Below are 26,693 nucleotides of genomic sequence, written 5' to 3'. Positions count from 1 at the left end.
CATGCTGTCCCACTGGGACCTTCTCTCATTCACCTTTCACCTACTGCAGAATCGAAGCCTGATAACAAAGTCTGGCTTCACAGCCTACATCAAGTTTGGCATCTGGAATCTATATTCTCTGTATCTATAACGTGTTTTGGGATTTTGGGATCTTTCACTCAAGCATGCCAATCATATTGTCACCTTTGATATAATCACTTTAGGTGATACTTCAAAACTGCAGTAAATAAGAGGATGCCAAATCTACTGTGTACCAGCTGGCAGACCTTTGAGTTCCTTTTCTTTCGATGCCTCGCCTTAGATGTTTCACCATTGATTTGTGTTTTTTACAGCTTCCAGGTAAGTTTCAAAAGGTGCAGACTCCCCTCTCACGCTCTCACACTCTCACTCTCGTACTCAATTACCCATCCCATCCCCCTGCTGCTGCGTTGAGACCATAAAACCTCATGTCTTTTACTGCCTGTCACGACACAGATCTGATGCTCCACATACTATACACTCTGAACTGAGATCCGCATTTAGCTGGTTAGCACGTAGCCGCAATTACCTCCTTAAGTGTGTAAGGAAAAGCACAGGGAGGAATGACAAAGGCACTGTAATGTTTGGGTGGTCTTAGCATAATTCATCATGTGTCTGATGCTTTGTAATCTCACATGTGTATTTTCGAGCTGTAATTTCGGCTTCAGCTCTTCTGCAGAATAGCTACTTTCCCCTTATACAACGTCATTTAGATACCAGGAGTCGTACAGACGACAGCTGCAGTATTTTAGTTCCTCCATCTTCATAAAGCACAACAAGAAATATTCAAATAATTGTGTTTCCTCCACACGCACACACCCCACGATCAAGCTTGCTTAATGCTTAGTGCTTAATGCGTTCACACATATCTAAACATTGTTTGTCATGAGCATTAGCATTCTGAAGGTGAGGATTCTTTGTGTCCGTGATTCATTAATAATGCATCACTGATTTAGCTGGCAACTCGTCTTTAAACGTAGGCTTGAGGGAATCCCCCCAGCTGTAAGATTTATCTCAGTACCAAATGACTGTGGCATTATAACCATCCTTTTTATCCTTTAGATTTTGCTGTTGGGGTTTTTTTTTGGTTTGTTTGTTTTATTTTGTTTTGTTTTTTTCTCAGCAAAGTCCCAACCTTCAAAAAGTGTGTGGTTTACTTGGTTCTCAACAATTAACAAAATCTTTTTGTAAGTGCTGCTTACAGCTCGTCTCAGTGGTCTCTGGATGTATTTAGGTGAATTATTGTGTTTTTTTGTTGTTTTTTTTTTTCTTCTTCCTTTTCCACACATTGTGAAAAACTCATTGCACATCCAATCTCACCAAGTGGCTGGAATATTCTTGTCACTGGGTGTAACTCATTACATTGCTCTGTTTTTCACATTGGGTTCCATGACTTAGAGTGCCTTGTTGAAGCAGGGTCAGTGCAGTAACTCAAAACAGCCTCTCCCAGCTGCTGAACTGGGGCTCACCCTCCCTCCTGCATGGCCTCCCACTGAGAACAATGTGATTCTTGGATATAAGTCCAAGTATTTCTGCACATGCCGGGGCCGAGAATTCTCTTATGTTGTTTCTATCCAACACTTTCTCTCTCTCTCTCTCTTCCTCTCCTTTATAGTCACTTTTACATAAATAAGCACACATCAGACACACAACATTGGCCCTGCCCATCAGCACTGGGGAGCATACATCATGGGAGCTCCAGATGAGTGAAAGATTGCATTGGACGGCACAAAGAGGAACAAAAAGGAAGGGGTGTCTGCAGAGAAGAGAAAGAGGACCGCTGTGTGGTTCACTGTGGGTGGAGAGCTTTTGTTAAGCAGAGGGATGATTTTCTTCTCCTATACGTCCTGGGCCTTTACCTTACTTGGTCATCAGGCAGCTTGCTAGATCCCAACATCAGCTAGGGAAGGGAAAACTCCGAAGAAGGCACAGACTGAGTAACTTTAGGAGCAAAAGAATGAACTTCTTTGTGGGTTCTCTATGGAAAGTGAAGGATGTGGTGTGTAATTTGCGGTTGAGAAGGGAGTGAGCACAGGCTGTACTTCTTCTGGTTCTTTTAGGGGGAGTTGCTGCACATTTGTGTTTTTAAAAACTTTTTTTAAACCTCCTTTTGGTGCCATGCACTTTTTTTTCGGGCATGTCTGATGCCTCCAGTGATGTCACTGCCGTGTGGAATGCGATGTGGAAGTACTGCATTTCCAGCCGAACTATAAGGTAGGAGACCATCTGGCATGAACCAGTTTGGATGGCAGTGGCCTGCAGTATAAGTGGTGGTTGCCGTTCCGACTGACCGCAGCAGTCTGCGCAGATATTTCTGACGTCTGTCTGATTGAATAACATTCCTGTCTATATGCTCAAGCTTGGTGGTTTCCTCTCTAAAACCATGGAAATATATTATCACGGTGCACAGTGGAACCAGGCTGACAGGCTAAGATATAGACATTTTCAAGGTCTTTCAGGACATTCTATTTATCAAGGGCATTGTTAATAAAGACTTGAAGAATAATCTTTCGATTCCTTTTTATTCCTTTATGCCTTATTATCTTCTTATCCTTGTCTTTGTCGATGAATGTCCTCTGAAAATTCAGATTTTTAGCACTGAACCTGTTACATTGATAACCAGTGTGGAAGGAAGATCATCTTTCTTCCTTCATTTATTCCACACAAAGCCCATGAACCTAAACTTATGTCTTTGCCTTTCTGCTACATGTGCAGCCATTCTGTGAGATCATGTGAATTTGTCTTTAATTTGAACTTTTTCCTTACTGTCAGGCAAAGAAAATACACAGGGAGGTTTTTATAGAAAATGCACACATTTGCACAACATTTGAAGATTGTACCGACATTGATGACCCTGTGAGAGTATGAAAGCAATTATTTAGTCTTTTATCATGACTGAAAACATGATTGCCAACATAGCTTTTTCTTACATGTTAATCGAAAGGGTCTGAAGACTTTCTCCTCGATATAACATCAAATCCGTAATACCTCACTGAAAAATAACATGAAACAAGGCACTACTTGCTGTCCCTCCAAAAGGTAGAAAGACTAAATGTTTTAATGACACTGAGGCTTGGTTACATTTTGCAGATATGATTTCTTTTCGAAAAGGTCTGTGTGGGCCCGTAGTACTGAAATAGCAGATTGGATTGGTGCACTCTTTAATGTAAATAAAGCTTTTAGATTCATACTGAGCATGACATTTGAAATTTCTGCAATGCTAAGATCTGGTAAAATATATTTGAATCATCAGTTGCCTGTATACCCATTTGCAGTCAGTTAACTGAACCCGTGCTCTTGCTGTCCCGAAAAATATCAGCGAAATTAAAGTAACACAGTCATGCATGTACATCTGGCTCCTGTAGCAGTGACACTCTAGACATTCTGGTACATTTGATCTGACTGTGGTTGTGTGTCAGAGAGTGTGACAGCATTATTTATTTAAAGCATGTGGATCTGGATTTTTTCACTGGTGCCTCCTCATCCCGCAGTGGATAACCATGAGACAAATCGTATGAAAGAAGCACTATAGAGTCTTATCGGGATAAACTGGAACGTTCAACATCTACTGACGGACCTGAGCTGCTTCATCAAAGGTAAAAGTCTAACAGTACTCAATTGGCACATTAGTACGTATAAGTGTTGGGTTAAACTGGTCCTTGAGCTGGAGAGGAGGGAATCACTATCTTACTAGAAGATCAAATGAGAGAAGGCACTGACCCTTGTGTTGATTCCCTGTTTTGGTACGCTGGCTAAATGACAAGTGAGGTCTTTTTTTAGAGGGGGAAATGGGAGGAACTGCATGTAATGGAAAAGTAGCAACTTGCCAAAGCGACCTTGCAGTTCCACTGTGGTGAGTGAAGAAAAAAAAAAAAAAAACTCTCCAGGGTGGAAAAGCTTAGACGTGTCTAGGATGGAAGTCGTATTCTGGTCAGAAATGCCAGGACAATGATGATGTGAAGTGTAGCTCATGAGCTGCTGCTAACCATAACAGAAAAGTTAGCTTCCAGAGTTTGTACTGAAAACGTTAACATTTGTATTAATATTGGGTGGTTGTTGTTTTTTTTTTTTTTTTTTTTTTTTACAGAGGGGAAAACCCTTAAACAAACTAGTGCTTAGCACAAATGTTGGGGATTATAGTTCATTCACCATATTTCACCATATTGGAAAATTGCAGAAATCTGTCTGCACAGGCTTCCCCATAGGCTGGCTTTTAATGCACCCTTATGGAAGGGTTTATTTTGTTTTATTTTTTTTTTTTTTTTTTATCAATGTCTAAAAGCTAAGCATGTCTTTGTGCTTTGGTTAACCAAAGGTTTGCCTGGCCTTTAAAGCCCTTTCCATATGCAGGCTTTTTTTGTGTCCACACACCAGTTAATAATTTACACTTGTGTTTCTCCCGGAGGGCATCAGCCCACTGAGATGATATTTTCTACTCCTCTGTATTTGGAATATTTTGGCTACCCTGTTTTGCTGAGAGGACATTTAAACATAGCATTAATAAATAGTTTGCTGTGGTGTGGCCATGATGGTAAAGCATGTGAATAAATTCCCTCCATCGCAGCGGGGTTGAATGTATTTGGGAGTATCACTTGTGCTGCAGTATGTACACTGCACATTTTAAGCTGTGTGGCTTTTGAAATGCTAATCATCTGAGGAAGTCAGTTTGTTTATTCTAATGCTCATGAATGCCAACCTGTAGAGAGAGGCTGCTTTTAATTTTCCGGCCGTTTACTGAGGTGTCCGTCGAAGAAAGTGCTCACAGTAGAAATAAAAATGTGCCTGGTTGGAAAAATTTGTCATGTTTCGTGCAATATGCACTCTTCTTCCCTTTGTTTATATTATGTGTATGATTAAAGCAGGCTCCAAATATGTCCTTGCTTCTGTTCAGCTCTTTGGGATCAGTGGGGGGCTGTGAAACCTCAGAGGAAACACAGCTCCCCCCCCCCACTTTTGATGACATATTCCTTTGCATCTCTTCCCAGCCCCTGCCCGGAGAATAATGAGGGTGTGTGCTGCAATAAGTTATGTAATGGCGAGCAAGAGGAGGGGTGTGGGGTGGAGGAGGGGAGGGTGGTGGTGGTGATGGTGGTGGCGGCAGGGCAGTGAAGGAGGTGGGGGAGAAGAGCGGAGTGATGAGCTCATGCTGCTGCACTGCAGCTCTTGCATACACCCTCTGCACCTTATGGTGTCTGTGCCACGTGCATTATCATGCACATGCACATATGCATATGAGCGCTCTCCAGTTTATATGCAAGGACCAGTTTATTGATTGATTCACATTAGTATGCGTGCACATGCAGACACAGGCTGAAAGAGAGCATCCCATTATTGCTTAATTAGAACGCAATTCAGAGGCAGAATCTGGAGGCTGCGGCGCATTTCTTCATCTCCTTATTTTTGCTCTCTCTCAGTGCTTTTCTGTGAATGAGAATTAGTATGAGACTGTTGTCCTTTACCTGCATTGCGTTGTCGTTACAGAGAGCTGATGCCCAGCTGTGAACAAGCTGAGCCTTCAGAGCTCAGGTTGGTAATAGCTGCGAAACCACAAACTCTCTTCCGCAACAAAGCAGACTCTCATTATCCAGAGTGTGTTTTGATTTATGTCAAAATGAGCGAAGTGGGATAGAGTCTAAGGATGGGGGAGTTGATGATGGCACAACACAGCATTTACATTTACGAGTGGTCCCTTTGGAGGGGCCTTCCACTCTGCTTCAGCCTGCAATGAATAGATGAATAAATAGATAATATACTGCTCTTGGCAGAAGATTAAGTGTTAGAGCAACATTGTCCAAGATCGTTGATGCTAATATGATAATCACACGTGGTTTATAGCAAAGCCAAAGTGATAGACCCATCATCAAGATGTTAGTCTATATTATTTACTGCTAAATTTGACATTTTGGCATCTATTGAAATTTGACCATGAAATGAGTTAGCCTTCGTGCTTTGCGTGACCACATGCATTGTGAAATTTCCCTGCATGAGCGTAAAATAGCCATGCTGTGAGGGAGGATGGGACTGTGTATGGTAAACGGTCATTAAAATTAAATGTTCATCCCTACTGGACTGATTGCTCTGGGTTGTGTGTGTAAATGTGGGCCTTTTTTTTAATCCACATACACAAACATCTATGTCATCATCTACAGCACGGTTAGTGCATTTTTTATGATTTTTTTCTTTTTCAGCCAGCCTTAGCTGTTGCCTTGACAACTGGCCTTTGAGATCTGTGCACGTGGATGCAATTTTGATATATTCAGCTATAAATCTATGAAGCTCTGTCCACAGAGACATGACAAAAGTCTGTATCACTCAGTTTGGTGCTTTTGTCTTTTAAACTTTCTCAGTGATGCCTTTTTTTTTTTTTTGTTAGTTCTTTTTTTTTGTTTGTTTGTTTGTTTTTTTTTTTCCGTTTTCACTCTTTCTTTTTGGAAATTCATTACTCTCACTTTAGAGAATGAATTTGGGCTTATTGATGATTATCAGCGCTGTGATTGTTATAGTGCAGTAGGAAAATATGTGTTCTCCACCTAATGTTGGTGTCGGGGCTTATTACGCAGAGTACAGGCGGTCCCTTTCAAAGTAAGGGCCACTTAAGGCTTGGACTAGAGAGTCATCTCTGACAAATGAGCCTGAGAGATCAAACCTGTCTCCTCATACCGACCCAAACATGTCCGCCTGCAGCTTAAATGAGCTCCCATTGGGAACCAGTGAATAAAGTTCCTCTCCCTCCATATCTGAAGCCCTCGCTCTCAATCCTGTCCCTCTGCACATTCTCCCCTTTTCATTTCATGACAATAACCCTCCCACTGCTGGTCTACTTTACATCAGCTTGTTTCCTTGCTCACTCTTGATAAAGATGAGTAGGAGTCTTTTGATCAGCCATATATCCCAAAACCCCTACAGTACATCAGTCTGAGTGCAGTGTTGACTGTACAACAGTGCCATCTCTTGGTAGTTGTCCTCTCAGACAGAAAACCAGCCTCAAGGTCTGAGCAGATCTCCTGTGACTTCTTGTAAGAGGTCTTATGTTAATCCCCCGCCCACTGTGCGGTTAGTCTGTGGTTCTTTCACTTTTTTATAAAAAAAAAATTTGCCAATCAGAGTTGTCTGGCTGTTAGTGGTCACTCAGTCAATGATTCAGGCAGTCTGCTGTGAGCAAGTCAAGGGCAGAGAGCTAAGAAATGAAACAATGGGAGTTATTTTCAGTCAAATAAATCCACAGTCCTGAATTCTACTGTGATGGACTGACGGCTGGAGAGAAGACAAATGACGGGGGGGGGGGGGGGGGTGGTGCTTGGTCTGGAGTCCCACAGAGGCAGCGACAGCCTTGTAGTCTGTATCTCTGGCTCTTTTCCCAGATAGATGCTACAAATGCTTACTGCCAAGGTTTACCTAATAACAATTCCACCTTGGAGCAAAAGAATGACTCACAGATTTGTAATTTCTGTCCTGAGTCATTGTTGTGTAATGCAGAGAGCCACAAAGGGTTAGGGTTAGGGTTAGAAAGTATCTGGCTGACAGTTGTTTTTTGTTTTGTTTTTTTTTTTTGTTGACATCATAGGAAGCCACGCCACAGAAAGTGTTTTTATTTCTGAGAATCTCTGTCAGCTGTGGCCAACTGGACACAACTGGTCTGAGTGAGACACAGAAGTAGAGGAAACATGGAGGGGTGGATGTTCACATCAGGACAGCAATCTTAGCTTTAGCAACACATACAAGGTCTATTCGTTCTCCTGTGTAACAAGGACGTACTATATGTTTACAGGTTTCATCTGTTCGTGGAAACATATATATTTGTGTACTATTGTATATTTGTTTGTATGTGTATACAAGTTACCTTTCAGATTGAGACTTTTCGATGACCTGTTATCTAACTACAATTTGGGCTGTGCTATGGCTGTCTGAGGATGTGTTCGGGTTGAGGGCTCAGATTCCCCCTTCGGCGACGACATGTGTCCTGAAAAGGGGGCGGGGGGGGGGGGGGGGGTGAACAAAAAACAATGGGTGACCTTGCAGAGCTGCAACACGCAGGCTTCTGACATGTCCTTGGTGAACCATAGATATCAACACAGCAGCTGAATAAATGACTGCAGACGAGAGCAGAGAGGCATGTTGGAGGTAAAAGCAAGGCAAAAGAGTCAGAGACAGATGCACCCATGAAAAAGAGAGATTCAAAGTGAGTTAGGAGTGAGGCTGTGTGGGAGATAGCTGAGTGAGGGAAGGGGAGGGTGCTCTGAGTGAGGGGAGCCTCCTCTTTTCATTGACGTTTTGGGCAATGTGCTGATCAGTGGAGAGTAAATCAGTCAGATGGAGGTTCCCAGTCTGCTGCTCCTGACAGAGCCAGTGTACCTTCCAGTAACCATGATCACTTAACCTTAATGTAGCAAGCAGAACCAATCTGCCAACAGAAACCTGGATCGTGTTTCATTCTGTATGGGACGACCCAGAGACAGCTGCGTGGCGGTAGGTGGGCCCTCCTTTTAAGGTTGTGTGCGTGTGTGCGATCTCTTTTGTTGTGAAGTGCAGGTTCATACGGCATGGATTCTATTGTGCAGACACAGCAACTGTTTACATTGTCAGACACTGCAGGTGTGTATGACAGAAAAAGAATTACATACGTGCAGTTCTGATAATTGTTTGTCACTTACAAGCCAAGCAAGAATGGGAGATAAATAAAAGAATTAGACAAAAAAAAAAAAAAAAAAAAGCAGTTCTACATGAGAGGTAAGTCGAATTAAAGGTTGCATATCTGTGTGAGTCTGTTTGCATGGATAGTGTGCTACATGAAGCCATTGTTTGTTCACTGCTGCTGCTTTGTAGTCTGAGGTCACATCAATGCTGACACAGTGCAATTAGGGAGCAAAGAGGTAGAGCTGTTTATGTCAATTATTGTTTCTTATTTGGAGGGGCATACATCTTCATTAAGTTGCGCTGTGATTTGTCACCAGGGCTGTTCGGCCTTCAGCTTCTCTTTGCTCTCAGACTGGACAAGCCTCCATTTCCCATTTCAACATGTTCCTGATTCACAGCGCATTCCCGCCAATTGTCCTGGTCATATCAGGCATCCTCTTGACATCTTTTCAATGAAACCTATAAGCCGTTGCTCTGTTTTGTTTTGTTTTTGTTGTTGTTGTTGTTGTTCATTAAACTTTTGTGTTCAGTCCGCTCAGACCTGCTCTCATTAGACCTGCCAACAGAAAGGATGGTTTAGTGAGGCCATCATTAGAGCCTATTAGATGCAGCAAGCGTCAGAGCGTGAGACGGCTTCTTCCTCATCAGTCAAACTGTACGTGAGAGTGGACGTTTGAGAAAACAGAGCTGCACTGTACTGAATGTGTGCACAATTTTGCGCACTTTTTACATCACATGCAATTTTCATCATTTTCTCTTCTGTCCTTCCCTCAGTCCATTTCTATCACCCAGCACCCCCCACCTCCCACCTTACCCCTCCTATATACTCTTTCTCTTCCCTGTGTTTACCCTCCATCAAGTCACGTTATTATGTTGTCCTAGTGGAGGACGTGGCTGAGTTATGTTTGTCAAACAGATAATAAAAGAGAGAAATCCCCACTGGAGTCATTAAGTACCGTACAGCAGCTATGAATTTCAATTGCTTTTTCTACACTGAATTCTTTGTCGTTTCATCATCAAATGCGAAGTAATGGCAAAAAACGGTCATCCAATTACTTTTCTGATTGCACTATTCATTATTCTGTGGTTTTTTCCGCATGGGAAATAAGGTCCCAGTGTTTCTTTACCCAGACGCCGAGGAGCAAGCGTCTCCCGAAGGCATCCTAACCTTATTTGGAACAGATGTTTTTGTGCTTGGGCAGGAGGTGCAGCAGACAGTACAGTCAACTTGTCACACTCAGAATGGGCCCACGTGAGCTCAGCTCCCAACACATGGACTGATCATACAAGGAAATGGATCTCATCCTGTTAGTGAGAGTTGCTTTGAGGATGTTACTGTGTTGCTGACTCACCATATCCGTCCCTCTGAAAGTGCTCCTCCTAGCTGTCACTGCAGTATTTATGTAGCATTTTGCACTGTTTACTAAAGGTTTAAGGGAGGTAGTTGACCTCATGTACTCAGTAGCTTAGATGGGAAATCTGAAAAGCTGACATGAACTATTAGCCACTGTGTTTGTCTTATTACCTTCTTAATACCTGAGTTAAGCGTTAGTCTGATGTAAACTAAAAAAAAAAAAAAAGGGCAGACATGGGAATATAGCCTACAGTACAGGACAGGAAATGAGGTTGGGCAGATGTAAGACAGACTGAATAACTATTCCTTTTTCCACATAGTTATTGCTTTACCCAGCTTCTGCCAAACCATTAAATCAAATGTGGAAAAAAGAAAATGAAGGCCAAACTCCGGGAATTCAAACTGTAACTTTACTGTAGAAGCAGCTTGAGGAAACATGCTCCTCCAAAAGAAAAACACTCTCATGTGGATCTGTGTTGATCCAAATGTCAGCCGTAGATTACTATATGGGTGTGAGAATTGCTCTCCACTGATATAGCTGCCTGCTTCTGACTGACACCCAAGGATATTAGGAAGTTCAGTTGATTAAATTGACAGAATTAGGCCAGTATTTAATCAGTCAGAGGAGCCCAAAACTGGCATGTTAAAACATATCCCTCTCCTGGCTGCACCCTCGACTTCTCATTTATTTTGGAAGCAGGCACAATAAAGGAGGAAGAAAAGAAAGAGACGGGTATCAGTGTCGCCTGCTTTTTGTTTTTTGTCTCACGATGATAACACATTAATCACTTTGGTTAAGACTGATGCATCTTGACATGATTACAATTTAGGATACACAGAACCAGGCAGCGTAAAAGAGCAGTTTGTTTTCCTGTGGGCTCAGAGAGATGGGACAGAGGTCTATAATAACTTACTGAGGGGCTGCAGATCGATGAGCCCTGCAGCCAGCAGAGCCCAAGGCTGTGCTTTCAGTCAATAAAACAAAAAGCTTTATGGAACATACATCAAACCTCCAAAAATATAGCCGAGGCAACAGGTACATTCATTCCACGTTTAAAATCAATTTCTTTGTGATGACAGGATTTTTTTCTCTTTCTTATTTCCTCCAATCAGGGCTAAAGTACTGCATGCACATGGGTTGAATAGCTCTTTTCTGGATGTCCCCTGAAGGACTCCTGTCATTATTGAGTTCCAATTTGTGCCAGAGAGCATCCAATAACCTTTTTTGCTGCGTGAATGAAATGAAAAACAAACAGCATTAGCTGCTGTCAGGTAATTTGTCATGGAGACGGTGAATACATATGCTCCTTTGTAACCCTCTCTTCTTGTAAATGCTCTGGCAGTGTCTCAAGTGGAGGTTATGGGAGGCAGTGAGAGAAATGAAACAATAAACAAGTTGCTGTGTAACACCATCCCCGCCTATTTAAAGCGGCCTTGGTCATGAGTCTAAATCTGCTTATTCTCAGGATCTCTCCTCTGGTCTTTAAATCCAGGGTTCGTGTTCGTCTTTGCTCCCCTGAATGGGGTGTATGTTGAAATATAAGATGTGCTGACTTGCACCAACCAGGTCTTGGGGAAATGTGGTATGAATGGAACTTGCACACTCAGGATATCTCGTTCCACTGGAATATGTCAACATGAATCCATTTCTCAGCACTCTCATGACCTGCACAAAACGTCCCATCAGCTTCCTTTTTACATTCCCGAGGAACAGGAATGTAGAGAGAGCATGATGGCTTTATCTCTTTGCTTTTGTTTTGTGATTGACTGCTTCCTGATCGTCCATGTTACTTTGCACAAAAAAAAAAGGGGCTGGTCATTTTTCATCCTCACTGTTAACTTCCAAAAACCTTGCACTGCATGACATAAATAAGAGTGATGGGAATCATGAATTATTTCTTTTTTAATTCTGCTTTCTTTGTGTAGGTTCTTTCAGCTGTGGCTCTCAATTAATATTTAAATGTAACTGATCAGGTTTTCATTGCCTCTGGGCAAAGTTCTCATTACGTGTAAACTGATCCTGGATTTGATGACTGGGTCTGGAGAGAAGAGTTTTTTTCCTGCTTGGATGTGCAAAAAAACCCAAAACCCTAACAGTCAGTATTTCCTTTGACAAATGGGATCCTGATGCAGTAGTTTTGCTTAGTTCCTGACTTTCATTATTGGTCAGACTGGAAGAATGAACATACGGGACCAAATCCATGTAGGTTTGAGTCCCAGTGGTGTAAAGAAGTGTATTATCATGGTAAAGTTTTAAATCTATATTCCTTTTCTTTTTCTTTTTTTTTTTTAGACATATACTTTTTATTGATTAGTTTATCCGCCACCATCACACTGATCAACTTAGGAGTGTTCAGATGACTTAACAGTATTTGTGTAGCAGATTATGATAGTCATAGCTGCTGCCACTTCCCTACATCTGTATTCAATCTATCACTTTAAGGCCGTTTTTCCTAAAATAACATTGTGTTTCCTGAATGATTCTATCACTGCCACCCTAATTAGGGCCATTAAAATGAAATATGTTTGGTGCTTTCGCCTCCAAGCAGAGCAGAAAGAGAAAGAAAACTCTCACATTTTTTATTCAGACAGTGGCTGTGCCTGTGGTTTGGTTCCCAAGAACAAAACAACAAATTTAATTTGGCAACGTCTGACATATTGACACATCTCATCAGCACAGGGCAGCGTTGTCGTTAAGTCACTGTGTCCCCCCCCCCCAAAAAAAAAAAAAATCAAAGACTGAAAAGTCAGACATGAGAAAGGCTGCCTTTATACACAGTGCCAACACAAACAATGGCCCATGCCAGTGTAGACGGCAGAGCCGTGAGGCGCTTCGCAGGGCTCAATAGTCACAGTGTTTCTGCTGTGGGTTTTGGATGCCACAGCGGCACCGCTAGCTTGGCCAGGGAAGGGCGGCAAAGCACAGCAAGTATCTGGAGTCCTGACTGCGGAGTCCTGGGGTTGAAGGAAAGCATAGCAGTGAAAACTTGTGCAAAAGTGATTAGACAGCTGTGTGTGGTGAGGTGAGTAGCGGTGGAATGTATGCCATCGCAGTCTGAGGATTGTAGGAATGTGAAGGTTTTGATCTGTGCTTCCTCCCTTCATCTGTTTCTTCTCAACCTTAATCCCACATCTCTGTCAGAAGATTATGTTGTAAAGTTTGTTTCTGACAAATATTCATGATGGAGAACAACTTGTTTAAGAGCCTACAATTAACATGTCTGATTGTCTATTTACTAGAAAACTATTTAATGCTGCAATCAGCTCGAAAATATGACCCTATTTCATGTCTTACTGCTAGAGAAACAATGTTGAGTTTTTTAAATGATTGAACAGCACAGCATGTGGAAAATGATCAGCTGTTTATCTGATCAGTGGTGTAATCTGATCGGAACAGCCATTATTTTCACGGTAAGTCTTCTAGTTAATTTATCCAGTTCAGTGATGTCATTTAGCTCATGGCTCCAAATTGATTGCATTGCCAGGCACACAAACACATCTACACACACACAACAATTTTAAGAACCCGTCTGGTTTATGTTAAAGGTTTGATGTGATTAATTTATTATTATCTGGTATTAAGTTTATATATGGCTCCTGGATATCAGTTCTGGGGGGGGGGGGGGGGGGAGTAGCAGACAGACATGACTTATTGTGAGTCTGTTTGAATGCTGGTGTGGTGTGTTAGGCTTATGGGTTAGTAAGGTTATGATTTAAAAACTGAAGGACTAATTACATAGTTATTGCGGAAGAGCAGAAGCTGATGTGTGTTTGCTTGTGGCTCATGTTGCGTAGTTCATTAATTCATGGAAAGTGACAAAAAAAAAAAACCATTTTGTTTATGGTAATCTCTGCAAATGGAAATGAAGTGATGTAAGACTTGCTGAACATGCTGTGCCACTTTTTGTGCATGTAGCCTAGACCACAGGGCCTTCTCTATGTGCTTTACAACAGGTGTGAGACTGACACTTGCCCCAAATAGACTGCGGCTGTGACCCACCCCCACATCCTGGCCAACATCTCCTATCCAGTAAAAGCTGGTCTGTAACATCCTGGGGCCCCTGAATATGCCAGGCACCCTCCTGACTTGCAGCCATGACAAACATGCCTGACCTCAGGCGTTCTGAATGACATCAGTGGCACATGCCCCTCCACCCCCACCCACAGGCCTGGTGTGCAGCTCCAAGGGGACATGTAGTATAATTTCTAACCAGCGGGTGGCACTGTGACTCTGATAGCGCGCTGTGGACTGGGTCCCGTCATACAAGCTCTGTCAGGTCTGTTTTGTCGAGACTGGTTGTCGTGCCACAGTCCTGTGACCATCCTGACCAGCACAAGTATTTATACCCGCTGTGGCCTTTGTCGCATTTACAGTCAAGGCTGCTTTGAACCCTAAATACTAGAGACACTTTCTAAGTCTTGCACTGTTCTCTACCTGACCTCACAATTTCACAGTGTCATGGAAAAACGCTGCTCATCAACCTGCCACAAAGGAAGCAGTAATGAGATGGAAATCAGCGGGGCGCGCAGTGGCCATTTTTTTTTCTTGCTCTCCATCACGTTCTTCGCAGTAATGTTCATCTTTCAAACTGCATGTTTACCAGAGTGTGCCACCTCACATGGTTCTATTTTTAGCCAAGAGAGAATAGCGCTGTAGTGCATTTCTGCACCGGGGAGTGGATATGGTGGAAGAGTTCAGAGAAATATGGTATCTGATAATGGAGTGAACTGAAAGGAGAATATTGTAAATGGACAGATAGGGCCTGCTTCTAATAATGGCAACAGTACAAAATACATGACCTCTATCTGCCTTTTAGAGAGAGTAGATGGTGTGTGTGTATGCTATCAGGACACGTGCACTTTCGATGTCCTGCATTTGCCGTGATTTGAGAGAAAAATTTTACACAGGAATGAAGTAGGATGGTGACGCGCACAAACGTGTTTTAAAAGGAGTGTTTGGTTTGCTTTGTAAAGGAGTAATTTTATTGATGCGCTTTCTCTGCCAGCTCAGTTGCCTGGAGGGCCAGAAAAAATAGGAGGAAAAATGCCCAGGAACAAGTTACCAGATGCCCACGTTCATATTTTTAGGTGGCTTAGTGCCTCGACTCCACCTGCCTTGCATATGTCTTTGGAATGTGAAAGGAAACCAGACGAAACTCACGAAAAGGACGGAGAGAACACAAAAAAACTCCACCCAGAAAAGACAGGAGCGAATCCAGATCACTCTCGCCCTAGGTGCTACTTAAATGCTGGTGATTTAAAATTGTGGCTCAGAACAGTAAAATACTCGGTTGAATGTCTGCCGGTTAAATGCAGTGCTACAGCCAAGCAATGGTTGATTTGGCTTTGCATAAGAGTGGAACTAGTCTAGCGTGTCTAAAGGAGAAAAAAACACCCACGAGCGCATTTGAATTCCACAAATGATAACTCAGGTTTAAAAATCTACTGAATTTAGCTTTGCTTTAAGGTGCTTGTATGTGGTTGAATGTCTTTTTCACTATACCCGTTTTGGAAAACGCCAGTTTCTGTGCTAACCCAAGCTATCCAGCTCTTGGCTGTGGAATAATCGTTTCTAACATTTCACTCCGGTGACCCAGCGCTTCCCAAAATGTCAAAGTATTCTCTGCGAAGAGTTGTCAATTTCTGGTACTTTGTGCACTTTTTGAGTCTTTTCATGTGTCTTGACAAACAGATAGTTTCTGTCTAGATTGGAATCATTCAGAAATGAACCGGAGAAAGGATAAAAGCCTCTGAGCCATCACTTGCTGCTGATGAACTTTGATCATTCCCATAGCATCCCAAAGGCAACACATCTGCTCTAGCTTTGCTGCCAGGATGTGATGAGCAGAGGCATCACATCCTTTAATTACTCTCATTCCAGCCCTATTTATACATCTGCTGCCAGATACTTTTTTGTCTCCGAAAACGCACAGGGGAAATGTTTCTTTCTTTTTTTTTTCCCTTTCGAGCCTCTACAAAGTCCTCTGTGTTTCACAAAGCTACGCGGGGCCACTACATCTCATTTAGTATGCTCTTGTATCAAACTATGACATCAGCCTACTCTAATTGTTTCCAGACCGCGCAGGGGCTGGGCTTTCATTTTATTTTTCCATTTCCCCAGCACAGGTCTCAGTTGCTCAGCATCCAGCAAAAGCAGATAATGAGAAACGGTGCATGATGTCATGTAGATGGAGCAAACAGGGCGCCAAAATCTTGTGACCAACTTTTCCAGGAGGTTCTCACTGTCATTTCCTTTGCCATCTTTTCCCCTGCTCCGTCTTCTTTCCTTCTACTCGCAATGGGAACATCCAGGTTTTTTCCAGTGCATCCGATTATGTTCAAGCGCTACAGTACAACTGTGGGAATGCACCTGATAAAGGCTTAGTCCCAAATGTAATATATCTGTTCCTTTACGCTCAAACATGAGGGAAGAGGGAAAGATGGAGAGGCACAGAAAATGAAGGGGAGGGTGGAGGGGGCTTTTATGTAGAGAGACCATATGTATTGAGTTGAAGAAATGGCGTTTTATGAGCATGGAGTGGGCCTCAGCTTGGAATTCTCAATGACATCATGGTGGAGCCGAGCGGCGTGCAGCCAGGAGTCAGGAGATGGAGGGAGCCCTCACTCAGCTGGGGCAACTAGACTGGAGCAAACACGAGAGGACAGAAGAGAGAGACACCGGCGCAGGCAGACAGAGATAATTACGCCTTATTAAGTGGCTCTAAGTTTGTGAAAACTTTTTACAACTTGTTTTTTTTTTTTTTTTTCTAACCTGGAATTCAACTAATTTGTTCGTTTTCAGCGGCGCTCTCCCTGATGCTTAACCTGATGCTGCCTCTGAGCCTCATACTAACCGAATAATCATCATGACAGGCTTACCGTCAAAATGAGACCTTCATATTGCTTCATATCTAATTCCCAAACAAATAAACTCCAGTTAGATGCTCCCTGTGGTCTGCCAGCAAAACAAAGTCTGCTGTGGGGCTAATGTTTAATATGTGCACATTTGAAATTCTAAGTATCTGCCTCTGTCTGCACCTCATGGGTGACAAAATGATAGAATAATGAGGATGCCACTTTTATTAAAGGGGTGTTTAAAATGGCGTTGGTTCCCTGTTTTTTTTTTGGGCACTCAATAAATAGATTGCAGTATGCATAGAGAGACTGCGTGATAGTTAAGGTCTGTAAGTTGAGTCAAGTGTCTGCAGCACCACGAGGCATTAGCAGCTGTAGTCACCGGAGTCCAGGGCCAAGGTCTCAAACTGAAATAGATCAGTTGGCTGGTTGTTGTCTGTCTGCCTCTCTGCAGGGCAAAAATGACTCTGCCTGAGTCACAAGTAAGGCAAGTAAGTCTGTGTGTATCTCCCGCTGTGATTCATGCCATATGTTAAGATATGCAAACCTTTCTCCTTTTGGTAAGTTTTCTTTTGCTTTTGTCTTTCATCCTGTACCTTGGTTGGAAGGCTCAGATAAAAACAGGCCAGAGGAAGGTGATCATTTTAAGGGCTCTGGCCTGTAATTGGAGGACATCAACGTCTCACTGTGTGTCTGTGGATGATTGGTGTCCCTGTAAACTGGCTCCATGTGGGAGCCATTCTCCTCTGTTTCCTGTGCCTGTTGTCATTAGATAGAAAATACCTTTGACTTGGGGGCAGTTTATCCCGACTCCCTTCCCCCAGAGGGGTGATTAGTCTCGAGCCTGTCGAAACAACGCTGTGAAGTCCAGTGACAAGGCACAGTTTGAGGTCCGGGTGAGCTTAGCAGCGATGCTACAAAACGGGTGGCATTTTAGCACCACAACATTATCCAAGAAATTAAACAAAGCTTTGGAGGAGGAAGAGGTTTAAGATGAAAGGGCGGGAGGGGGGAACAACCACTGCTAACAACTGCTTTAATTTTAAGCAGCAGAAGGCGCACAGTCGTGGCTGGTTCTTTTCTTAAAGCCCAACACCCTTAAATGGCCTGTCAAATCCACACTGTCAGATCTCAAATCAAAGCGGGAGAACTCTTGTCAGACTCCACTCATCCCCTGTGGTCTGAGGTGGACTTACTGCCATCGCACAAGAGATCCGCTTCGCCTTTTATTACTACTGTAATCTCATCCTTTAAACAAACAAGACTACAGTTTATAATGTTTATCCTTATTCATTCTGATCGATAGCAAAGAGTTTGAAGAACTTTATCTCTATTTAGTTTACCATTATATCTGTATAGTTTTGTTGTTGTTGTCCCAATTTGCGTAGATGAGGGTGATAACTGCTGGCTGCAGAATATTTTCCCCCTTTGGGCACAATAAAGTTGACCTGCCCTGACAGTCCCCTCTCAGCCCTGAAAGGCTTCATTAACAGAGCTGCTGTTTGTCTTGTCTTGTGTTTTTTTTCTTCTGTGAAGGTAGAAAAGGTAAAAACCGACATTCAACGCTCCCAACCCATTTTTCTTCAGCACCAGCTCTTTTTTATGCCAGATTCCCATCTCATTCTTTTATCTCCTGTACCTATATATACCTACCTGGACCACAATGACACCCTCCTCCCTAGTCTCTGCTTTATCCTTTATTCCTAGCCTTGGCTTTCTTAAGCCTGTCTTTTTTATATATTTTCACATAAAATGGCTGGAAATAACAAATGTTCCTTTCCTTGTCAGCCACTCTAGGGTCATTCAGGTGTTCTCTCTTTGCACGATTAGTACTGCGCAAGAGACGTTTCGTCCCCTTCTCTTTCTTTCTGCCAGGCTACAGAGGCAGCACACTTTCACACCCTCTTTCCCTGCAACCCACCCCCTTTCCATACTGCTCAGAGTCTGGCAGAAACCCACACTTCTGTCTCTGAGCCTCCGCCTCCCCCTCCCCGTTATACTCCAACTATCCCGGCACACCAAGGACAGAAAGGAAGAAAGAGAAAAAGAAAGAGCCCCACTGGGCTGTCAGAGATCACAGACTGCCACTTACCGATCCTCCCCGCCTACCAGTACAGGAAGCTGCTTTTACAAGGCAAAGAAATGGGAATGTCGTTGAAGAGCAGAGAGCCACAAGCTACAGTAGATGGCAGTTTTGAGATCAGCATGTCTGTGAAACAGACCTTTTAGGGAGTAATGGGGACTGGTGAGTGGGACCACGAATGTTTGGAGTACGTCGTCTTGTGAGTGCCAGCCAGCATGTGGTGTTTGCAGTGTAATTCAGAGAAGACCCAGTCACTGTTGGAACTGGAACTGAATGGCTGGTAAGAATAGAAAAAGAGCGTATAATGCAATATAGTGTGCGTCTGTGTGCATTTGCATGCGTGCGTTGTGCCATCGGATGGGGGTTACAACGAAATTCAAGAGCTCATAAAGCTTTGTTTCATCAACACCAGAGATGGGGTATGTGCACGCTAGTGGAAAGAGCACAACTCACGCTGCATTAAATAGCCTCTGATCTGTTTTTCACATAATCCGCACTGGAAGGTGGCAGAATTAATGGGGCGCTTCAAGCTAAGTCACAAAGATCAGGAATTTAAAAATGGGGTCTGCCATTTCGACTTGGACGCCCTCAGTATGGAAAACAGATCACGTCCCCTCTCTGAGTCACTCTGTGTTTTGTGTGTGTGTGTGTGTGTTTAGTCTTACTGTACAGACTCCATCTGTGACTTGGACCCTCATACTCACACACATCACACATCACACACACAAACACTGTTTGGTTGAAGGGCATTCCTGTGGTGTGTCATGTCCCTCCTACTTACTGGCTGGGACTGTGTGCTTTGTCATAGTCTGATCTTCAAGGGCAGGTGCTGAGTTTGGAAGAGAGTTCAATTATTCATTATTGGGAGATAATGTTAGCAGCTCTCTTGTGCCTGTTGTAGTTGTGGGAGTCTTGACGGTTAACGAAATAAAAATAGTCGCAAAGGTTAGAGCTTTCACATGTGAACGTGAAACACTCAGCACTGTCGTACACGCATATACATTCCATCACCGTGAGAGTTGCTGGATGCTTTACCGTCATAACGGATGTGTCTCTGGCCAGTTCGAATTACATGCAAAATGACAGCTTCTGATTTCCTGAAGCCCTTGGACTTACCCAACAGTAGTTACCATGAGTCAACCACGGATCTTATGAGGCTCGTGTTGACTGTCTGCTGCACAACTCTCGGGTGATTCTGTCAGTCTGCCGGCCTGTGGCGCTTTCCAGTTTGCAGCTGTGTCGGACAGTAAATCCCTGACCTGCTCCTTGCTGTCTTTTTATTGCTGTTGCAAAATCGTCCATTAGTTGGGTTATTGGTGCTGAAATAGCTGATACCTCTCCACGTGTTTACTGGGAGCGTTACCTCTTTGATGCTGGACTTCATTAACATGTTACTGTGTGGTCTCCTGACCTCACATCTGTATTTATGAGCTCTCTGAGATCTCTGGGGCAAACAGCTGCTCATGTTGTGTTTGGAGAACATGTTGTTGGTGTATGTGGTGGGGAGGGGGATTACAATTATGGATTTATTTATTTATTTATTTTATTTATTTATTTTTTGTTTGTTTGATTGGACGGGCCAGTTCACTTGCTATGTTTGCATACACAGAAAATGTAATTGTGAGTGATCACGTTAAGACTCCAGTTTCATTCCTTTCAAACATACCTGAAGTGGGTTTTCTGTGGACGTGCTCACACTAAGAAATCCTTTCATGATTAGGTGAAGTAATTGGGTTCAAAACAAATCTTCAGCCTGAAAAAGGCTATTAGATTTAACAGATTTAACTTTGCAAGTGCACTGCTTCTCGAAGAAATTTTTCCATTTAAAAAAAAAAAAAAAAAAAAGAAAAAAAAAGTGGGGTGTTTTTCATTTTAATCTTTGGATGATGTGAGAATGTGTTGAGATCACAATTAAATAGGGAATTAAATTATGCTCTCTTGAATTTAAATAAAGAAACTAAAAAAAAAAAAAAAATCCCCCTTGAAATTTTAATTAGGTCTCTGTCAGTACAGAGTTGTGTTGGTTCCTCTCTGAAGCTTTCTCTTCCTCCATAGCTCCAGCCTGCACTTCATTAGCCTTGTACTATTCCCAGAACTCCTGTAGATGTGACTCCTCTTTTCCGGGATGGAGGAATGTTTCTCCCCCAGGTCCGATTGATGGAATGGGTTGAGGCCTGGGCAGGGGCCTGGGCCTGTTTGTTCAGGATGTGTTGGGAGGGACGAAGTGAAGGAAGAGAGATGGTCAACCCCCACCCCCCCCCCCATCCAAATCCCTAGATCCCATGGCTGAAAATCACTGCCAGCTGAGCTGACATGCTTATCCATGCCTACATCTGAGCTAATGGGGTCTCCTGGTGGATAAAGATCCAGACGGTGGTGCAGACAACCAGTTAGCAGTTGCGAATATAGTAAGCTCAGATTTTAACAGCTTAATTGTCACAGTTAAACATTGTTGGGACAACCAGTGTTTCTTCAACAAAGAAAACATCATTCTGAGCAGTGTGTGGTAACTTCTGCCTCTTCTGTGCAATAATGTCGCACAACTTCCTGCTCCACTGTAACCCACTAGCTCTCTTTGCTCTTAAAAAGCCATTACAGTGTAAAACACAAGCTTTTGAAATGTCTTTTACATTTTCCCCATTTTTTTTCTGCCATCATGAGCAACTGACTTCAATCTTGGGTGTAATTCAGTGACCTCAGAGCAAAAAATACTGCAGCACTTATTCCTACTGTACGCCAACTATCACATAGAGCCGGGATGTTTGGATGGTTGAAAGTGAAGCAGAGAGAACAAAATGGAAGGAACGATGCTGGCTCCAGGTCTCAGTGGGAAAAGGCAAAGCCAGCTCTTACTTACATTTACTTTATTTCCGACATATCGGTCCATATCAGTGTAAAAATAAAATCATAGCAATGATGTAAATAATACAAAAATAAAATTGTGCTCGTAAGAGCTAGATAGCGAACAAACTCCAGAGAAATGCTTTAGTAGCTACTCAAAGCCATTTCTAATCTATTGTTTTTTTCTGTTATTTATTATGGACTCAATTTTTATCCTTACAGCTGTGTTTTTATATGGCGTAAATTGAAACATGAGTTTATTTCGGTTCATAAATAATTACAAGCAATTAGGCAAAACAATGGAGAGGCAATTAACCCAAACAAAATTGTTCAGTTGTAAACAAAACAAATTGACATAATGGAGCTCAGCATATACAGCCACGCTAGCTGCTTTCCAGGGCTGCATGTTCTCCTCAGTTCTCCTCTGAGGTAACTCTCCAAACGGACATATTGCAAAGCTAAAAATGTTTCTACGGTCTGAACACAACAACAAATTATTGAGCCATCAGAGCAAAGAGCGAACAAAAATGTACAGTACTGCACTGTACCATCCAAATATCACTTTGATCATGTCGTAAAATCTTTCCTTTATTTCTGTAAAGCTTTCTAAGGTTTCAGAATGGGCTTTATTTTTTTAAACTTCCTCTTTCCCAAATTTGCAACTAGAACATTGTAAATTTGTTTTACATTTCCTATCAAATAAGGATTGTTTTCATTTTATTATGGACAGAATATCATTTTTAAGTATTGTTTTGGGGGCTTTTTTATGCCTTTATTCCAATGACAGCAAGTCAGTAAATCAATATATTGTTCGGTGATGTAAATTCAAATGAACCAATCACAAAGTCTAAAATTACCACTGGCTCTTTCCTGGCGCTGTAACACCATGCAAGGGGTGACTTTTAACTTCAGGGACAACAGCGTCACAGTTTGCCATGACAGACGGAAAGGGATATTCGTCCCAAAGGTGATTATGAAATGGATAATTTTCAGTTTTTTGTGCGGCTCAGTGTGTTTTTTTATATTGGTCCAGCGACATGAAAGCCTTCTCTTTTGGCCTGCCTGTTCTGGGCTGGTCCCAACGCTGAGCTATGTGTAGCTGTTGCCCACTGGGAGTCCATCAGCGTTTGCTTACCGTGAATTTCCCCTTTGTGCCACAATGGCAGTTCAACCATTTGGGCTGACACAGAAACGGTCATCTCCTCTTCGAGGGGTCACTAAATGTGATGAACATGAATTCACTCTGCTGCAGCATTTGGTGGAATTAAGCACCTGTGCTTTTTGGGACTATAATATTTCCATTCACATCCAAGTGCCAATTTTAGCTGTTGGAATTAGATTATTTGAATTTCTGGTTGCTGTTCATCTTAACAATAACTGGTGGAGTTTGGCAGCCAAATTTGGCTAACATGTTTTTAAATGTTTGGTTTATTTTATTTTTTTTTAAAGAAGAGGAGGCAATTCTCAGCAATCCATCAAAAGTAGTGCCTGTATGAGTCACTTAAAATAAACTTTGATTTATACTAACTTTACATCACGCTGTTATAAATTTACAATTCTTAGATTGTTAAAACATTTCTATTTTGTTTCATGCCAGTGTCACAAAGACTTTGATTGATAAAATTATCATTGTTATAAAATCAGAAGACAGGCATTCAGATATACGGAATAAGTGTGCATTATATTGTGTGAAGTCAGGTTTTGCTACTAGCTTTTTGTCACTTGTAGTAAATACGATGTGAGCATGCTGTGCTGAGTGAGGTAAATATTGCAAGTCAGAAAATTTATATTCATTTAAGAGCCATTAACTTTCTCACAAAAAAGTTTACAAAGCCATCTGCTTCTTGAGCTTTTGTCTGTATTCAGTTCCACTTTTTCTCTCTTCACTGTTGACAAGCTGTTTTTGCTGAATGTTGATTGGAGGTTGTCTAATGAAGGAAGTGGATTGTGTACACTGCATGGGTGTGTCGAGTCACAGTTCAAACACATTACAGCCAGTGAACAGTGAAAGCACTGTACCATGACGGAGAAGAAAATTACGATGATTTAATGTTATTTATGGCAGGTGGGCACCTCGCTCACCCACGCCTGAGTTATTTCTGAAGGACTGCTTACATTGTATTTGCTGTCACTCTTCTCTAAACTGGACTTTGTAACACGCATTGGGACAGTGTGTCGTCGCTCCGGCAAATATGATGCAACTCCCATTGGTCCCTGATTGGCTCATAATGTGGCATAAACGTTAGTTTCCTGGAGGAGCCTGTGTACTCTGGACTTCACTTGGCTGAAAGAATGGTGGACAAGATATGGAGGAAGAGCTGGCAATTTATAGAAAATAGAAGGTCTTTTCGTAATAGGAAATCTTCTAGTAAGGTGGAAGAATGTAACAGTGTGTGAGTAAACCCCTTGTATTTCTTCTTTTCATATTCATTTAAAAGATAATCTTTTCAGGGCTGCAGACATCAGGATGTGTTTCATATCTGGAGATTGTTGACATGGCATTTGTGTTCTGTCGTAGACTGTGATTACTAAATAGACCCAAACCAGTATTGGGCAGTTTACAACTTCATGAAACACAGATTACTGTACTACACTATTAATCTTAGAAATCAGGCCATTCCAGTTTCACTTATTGGCACATTCTGCAGTTCACCCGTGTAAAACCATACCTATATATACCATACTATATATATACTACATATAAACCATACTTATATTACTTTTAACAGAGACACAACTGCTGATTTTAAGACTGTGAAAGCTGAGACAACTTTTTATTCAGACATCCATTTTAGGATTAATGAGAAAGGCAGCTGTCGTCAATCTGATAATACTTAAACATTGAAAATAAAATATTTGGGTGAGAGTTAAATATTTTAACTTTTTAAGTGAGCTGATGAAATCTCTAACCACTCCTCTGCTCTCTCTCTGCAGTGTGGAAGGGGATGGACGGTCCAATGACAGTGGCCCTTCCCTGGACGGTGGAGCCAGCTATGGCCAGGGTCCAGTGACTCACGGATCAGCCATCAGCCCCGACCGATTTGACAGCCCACTTTACAGCCACGGGGTCCAGCCTGGGCCTCAGAGGCCCCGCCGGCCCAAGCTTCAGCACTCACAGTCAATCCTCCGTAAGCAGGCCGAGGAGGAAGCCATCAAACGGTCCCGCTCGCTCTCTGAGAGCTATGAGCTCTCTGCTGACCTCCAGGACAAACAGGTACAAACATTCCACAGTAGCGTGGCTTCATAGCTTGTTTCGAAGGTGCTCATATTTTCACGACACATGATAGATGGAAAGTGGTACATCTAATTTTTCCATGAAATGTCATGAATATGTGGGTTGCTTATCAGTAACTTATGAAATTATTATGTGGGAAAGTTTTATTGTTGAGTTGTCAACAATCCATCAAATTAAAACAAGAGAAACAAATTATCATTGGCATCCAGGAGGATGACCTCCTACAGCTGAAAGAACGAATTAAATATTCTGTGGGTGTCACAGTTTTACAGTTAAATTACTCTGTCTTCTCTCTGTAGGTGGAGATGCTGGAGCGTAAATATGGTGGACGATTCATAACTCGGCATGCAGCCCGCACCATCCAGACAGCTTTCCGTCAGTATCAGATGAACAAGAACTTTGAACGTCTCAGAAGCTCTATGTCAGAGAATCGTATGTCCAGACGCATTGTTCTCTCCAACATGAGGATGCAGCTCTCATTTGAGGGCCCCGAGAAAGTGCACAGCTCTTATTTTGAAGGGAGGCAGGTGTCCATGACGGAGGACGGCACCCCGCTGTCGATGGTGCAATCTGAATGTGGAGATATAGAAGTTCACCAGCAGGCCAACATGGCATCTCACCCAGCTCAACAGAGCGACCTGACAGATGCCATCACAGAGCTGGAAGACGCCTTTTCTCGACAGGTCAAATCTCTGGCTGAATCAATAGATGATGCACTGAACTGTCGCAGCCTTCAGGGGGACGAGGGCCCTGACCCAGAGGCCATGGTCTGCTCCGAGGTGGAGAGGAGAGAGCCCTATCAGGTGAAGTCCCACCGCAGGGCGGCCGGGCGCATGCATGATGAAACAATGGCATCATATAGTGATGTTACTCTGTTCATCGATGAGGAGGACATGACGCCTTCTATTGCTTTGTCGAGGTCAGGAGACCAACCCTCCAGCACAGAGTCAGACTTGCGGTTGCGGTCAGTCAACTCCTCCCAGGAGTACTGGCCAATTGACCCTAAAGATGAGGGTCGAGACACAGACACAAGCTGCCGCAGTACTCCTTCTCTGGAGTGCCAAGAGCAGCGTCTTAGAATGGACCACCTCCCTTTGTTGACCATTGAACCTCCCAGTGACAGCTCAGTAGAGCTCAGTGATCGGTCCGAACGAGGCTCTGTCAAGCGGCCGCCCGTGTACGAACCGCACGGGCACATTGTAACGTCATCTCAGGCAAGCCCTAAACACATTTCCCATGGACCCCCACCACGAGCTCCCTCCCGTGACGACGAGGCACCGCTGCGCCACCGCCACCGACAGCTGGAAAGCCACTTGGCCATTAACGGCTCAGCCAACAGACAGAGTAAGTCCGAATCTGACTTCTCTGACGGGGACAACGACAGCATCAACAGCACATCCAACTCTAACGACACCATCAACTGCAGCTCCGAGTCCTCATCAAGAGACAGCCTACGAGAGCAGACACTCAGCAAGCAGACCTACCACAAAGAGACCCGCAACTCCTGGGACTCGCCCATCTTCAGCAATGATGTTATTCGCAAGAGACACTATCGCATCGGCCTCAATCTTTTCAACAAGTGGGTACTCAGCAGGCACTTGACCAGTGTGTTTGGAGAGATAAATGTCCCAGTTAGTGGGCAAGATGTTAGAGAAACCTCTTGGAAAATCACT

The 26,693-nt window shown here is 42.9% G+C and overlaps 1 protein-coding gene across 9 annotated transcripts in view; it reads left to right on the top strand.

Annotated features, from left to right (window-relative positions):
• Positions 1–26,693, top strand: part of iqsec1a (IQ motif and Sec7 domain ArfGEF 1a) — an 84,394-nt gene that overhangs the window by 45,840 nt on the left and 11,861 nt on the right. For 5 of the 9 annotated variants that reach the window (XM_029505626.1, XM_029505625.1, XM_029505627.1 and 2 more), the window contains 2 exons: positions 24,720–24,999; positions 25,320–26,599. In XM_029505626.1, coding sequence (XP_029361486.1) covers positions 24,720–24,999; positions 25,320–26,599 — 1,560 coding nt within the window. Of the gene's footprint in view, positions 1–2,179; positions 2,233–18,887; positions 19,225–23,796; positions 24,179–24,719; positions 25,000–25,319; positions 26,600–26,693 lie in introns of those variants that run through there. The other 4 variants (XM_029505631.1, XM_029505633.1, XM_029505630.1 and 1 more) reach the window with 3 other exon arrangements.

This window comes from Echeneis naucrates, chromosome 7, assembly GCF_900963305.1.
Source record: "Echeneis naucrates chromosome 7, fEcheNa1.1, whole genome shotgun sequence".
NCBI lineage: Eukaryota > Metazoa > Chordata > Actinopteri > Carangiformes > Echeneidae > Echeneis > Echeneis naucrates.
This window is presented reverse-complemented; position numbering and strand designations above follow the sequence as displayed.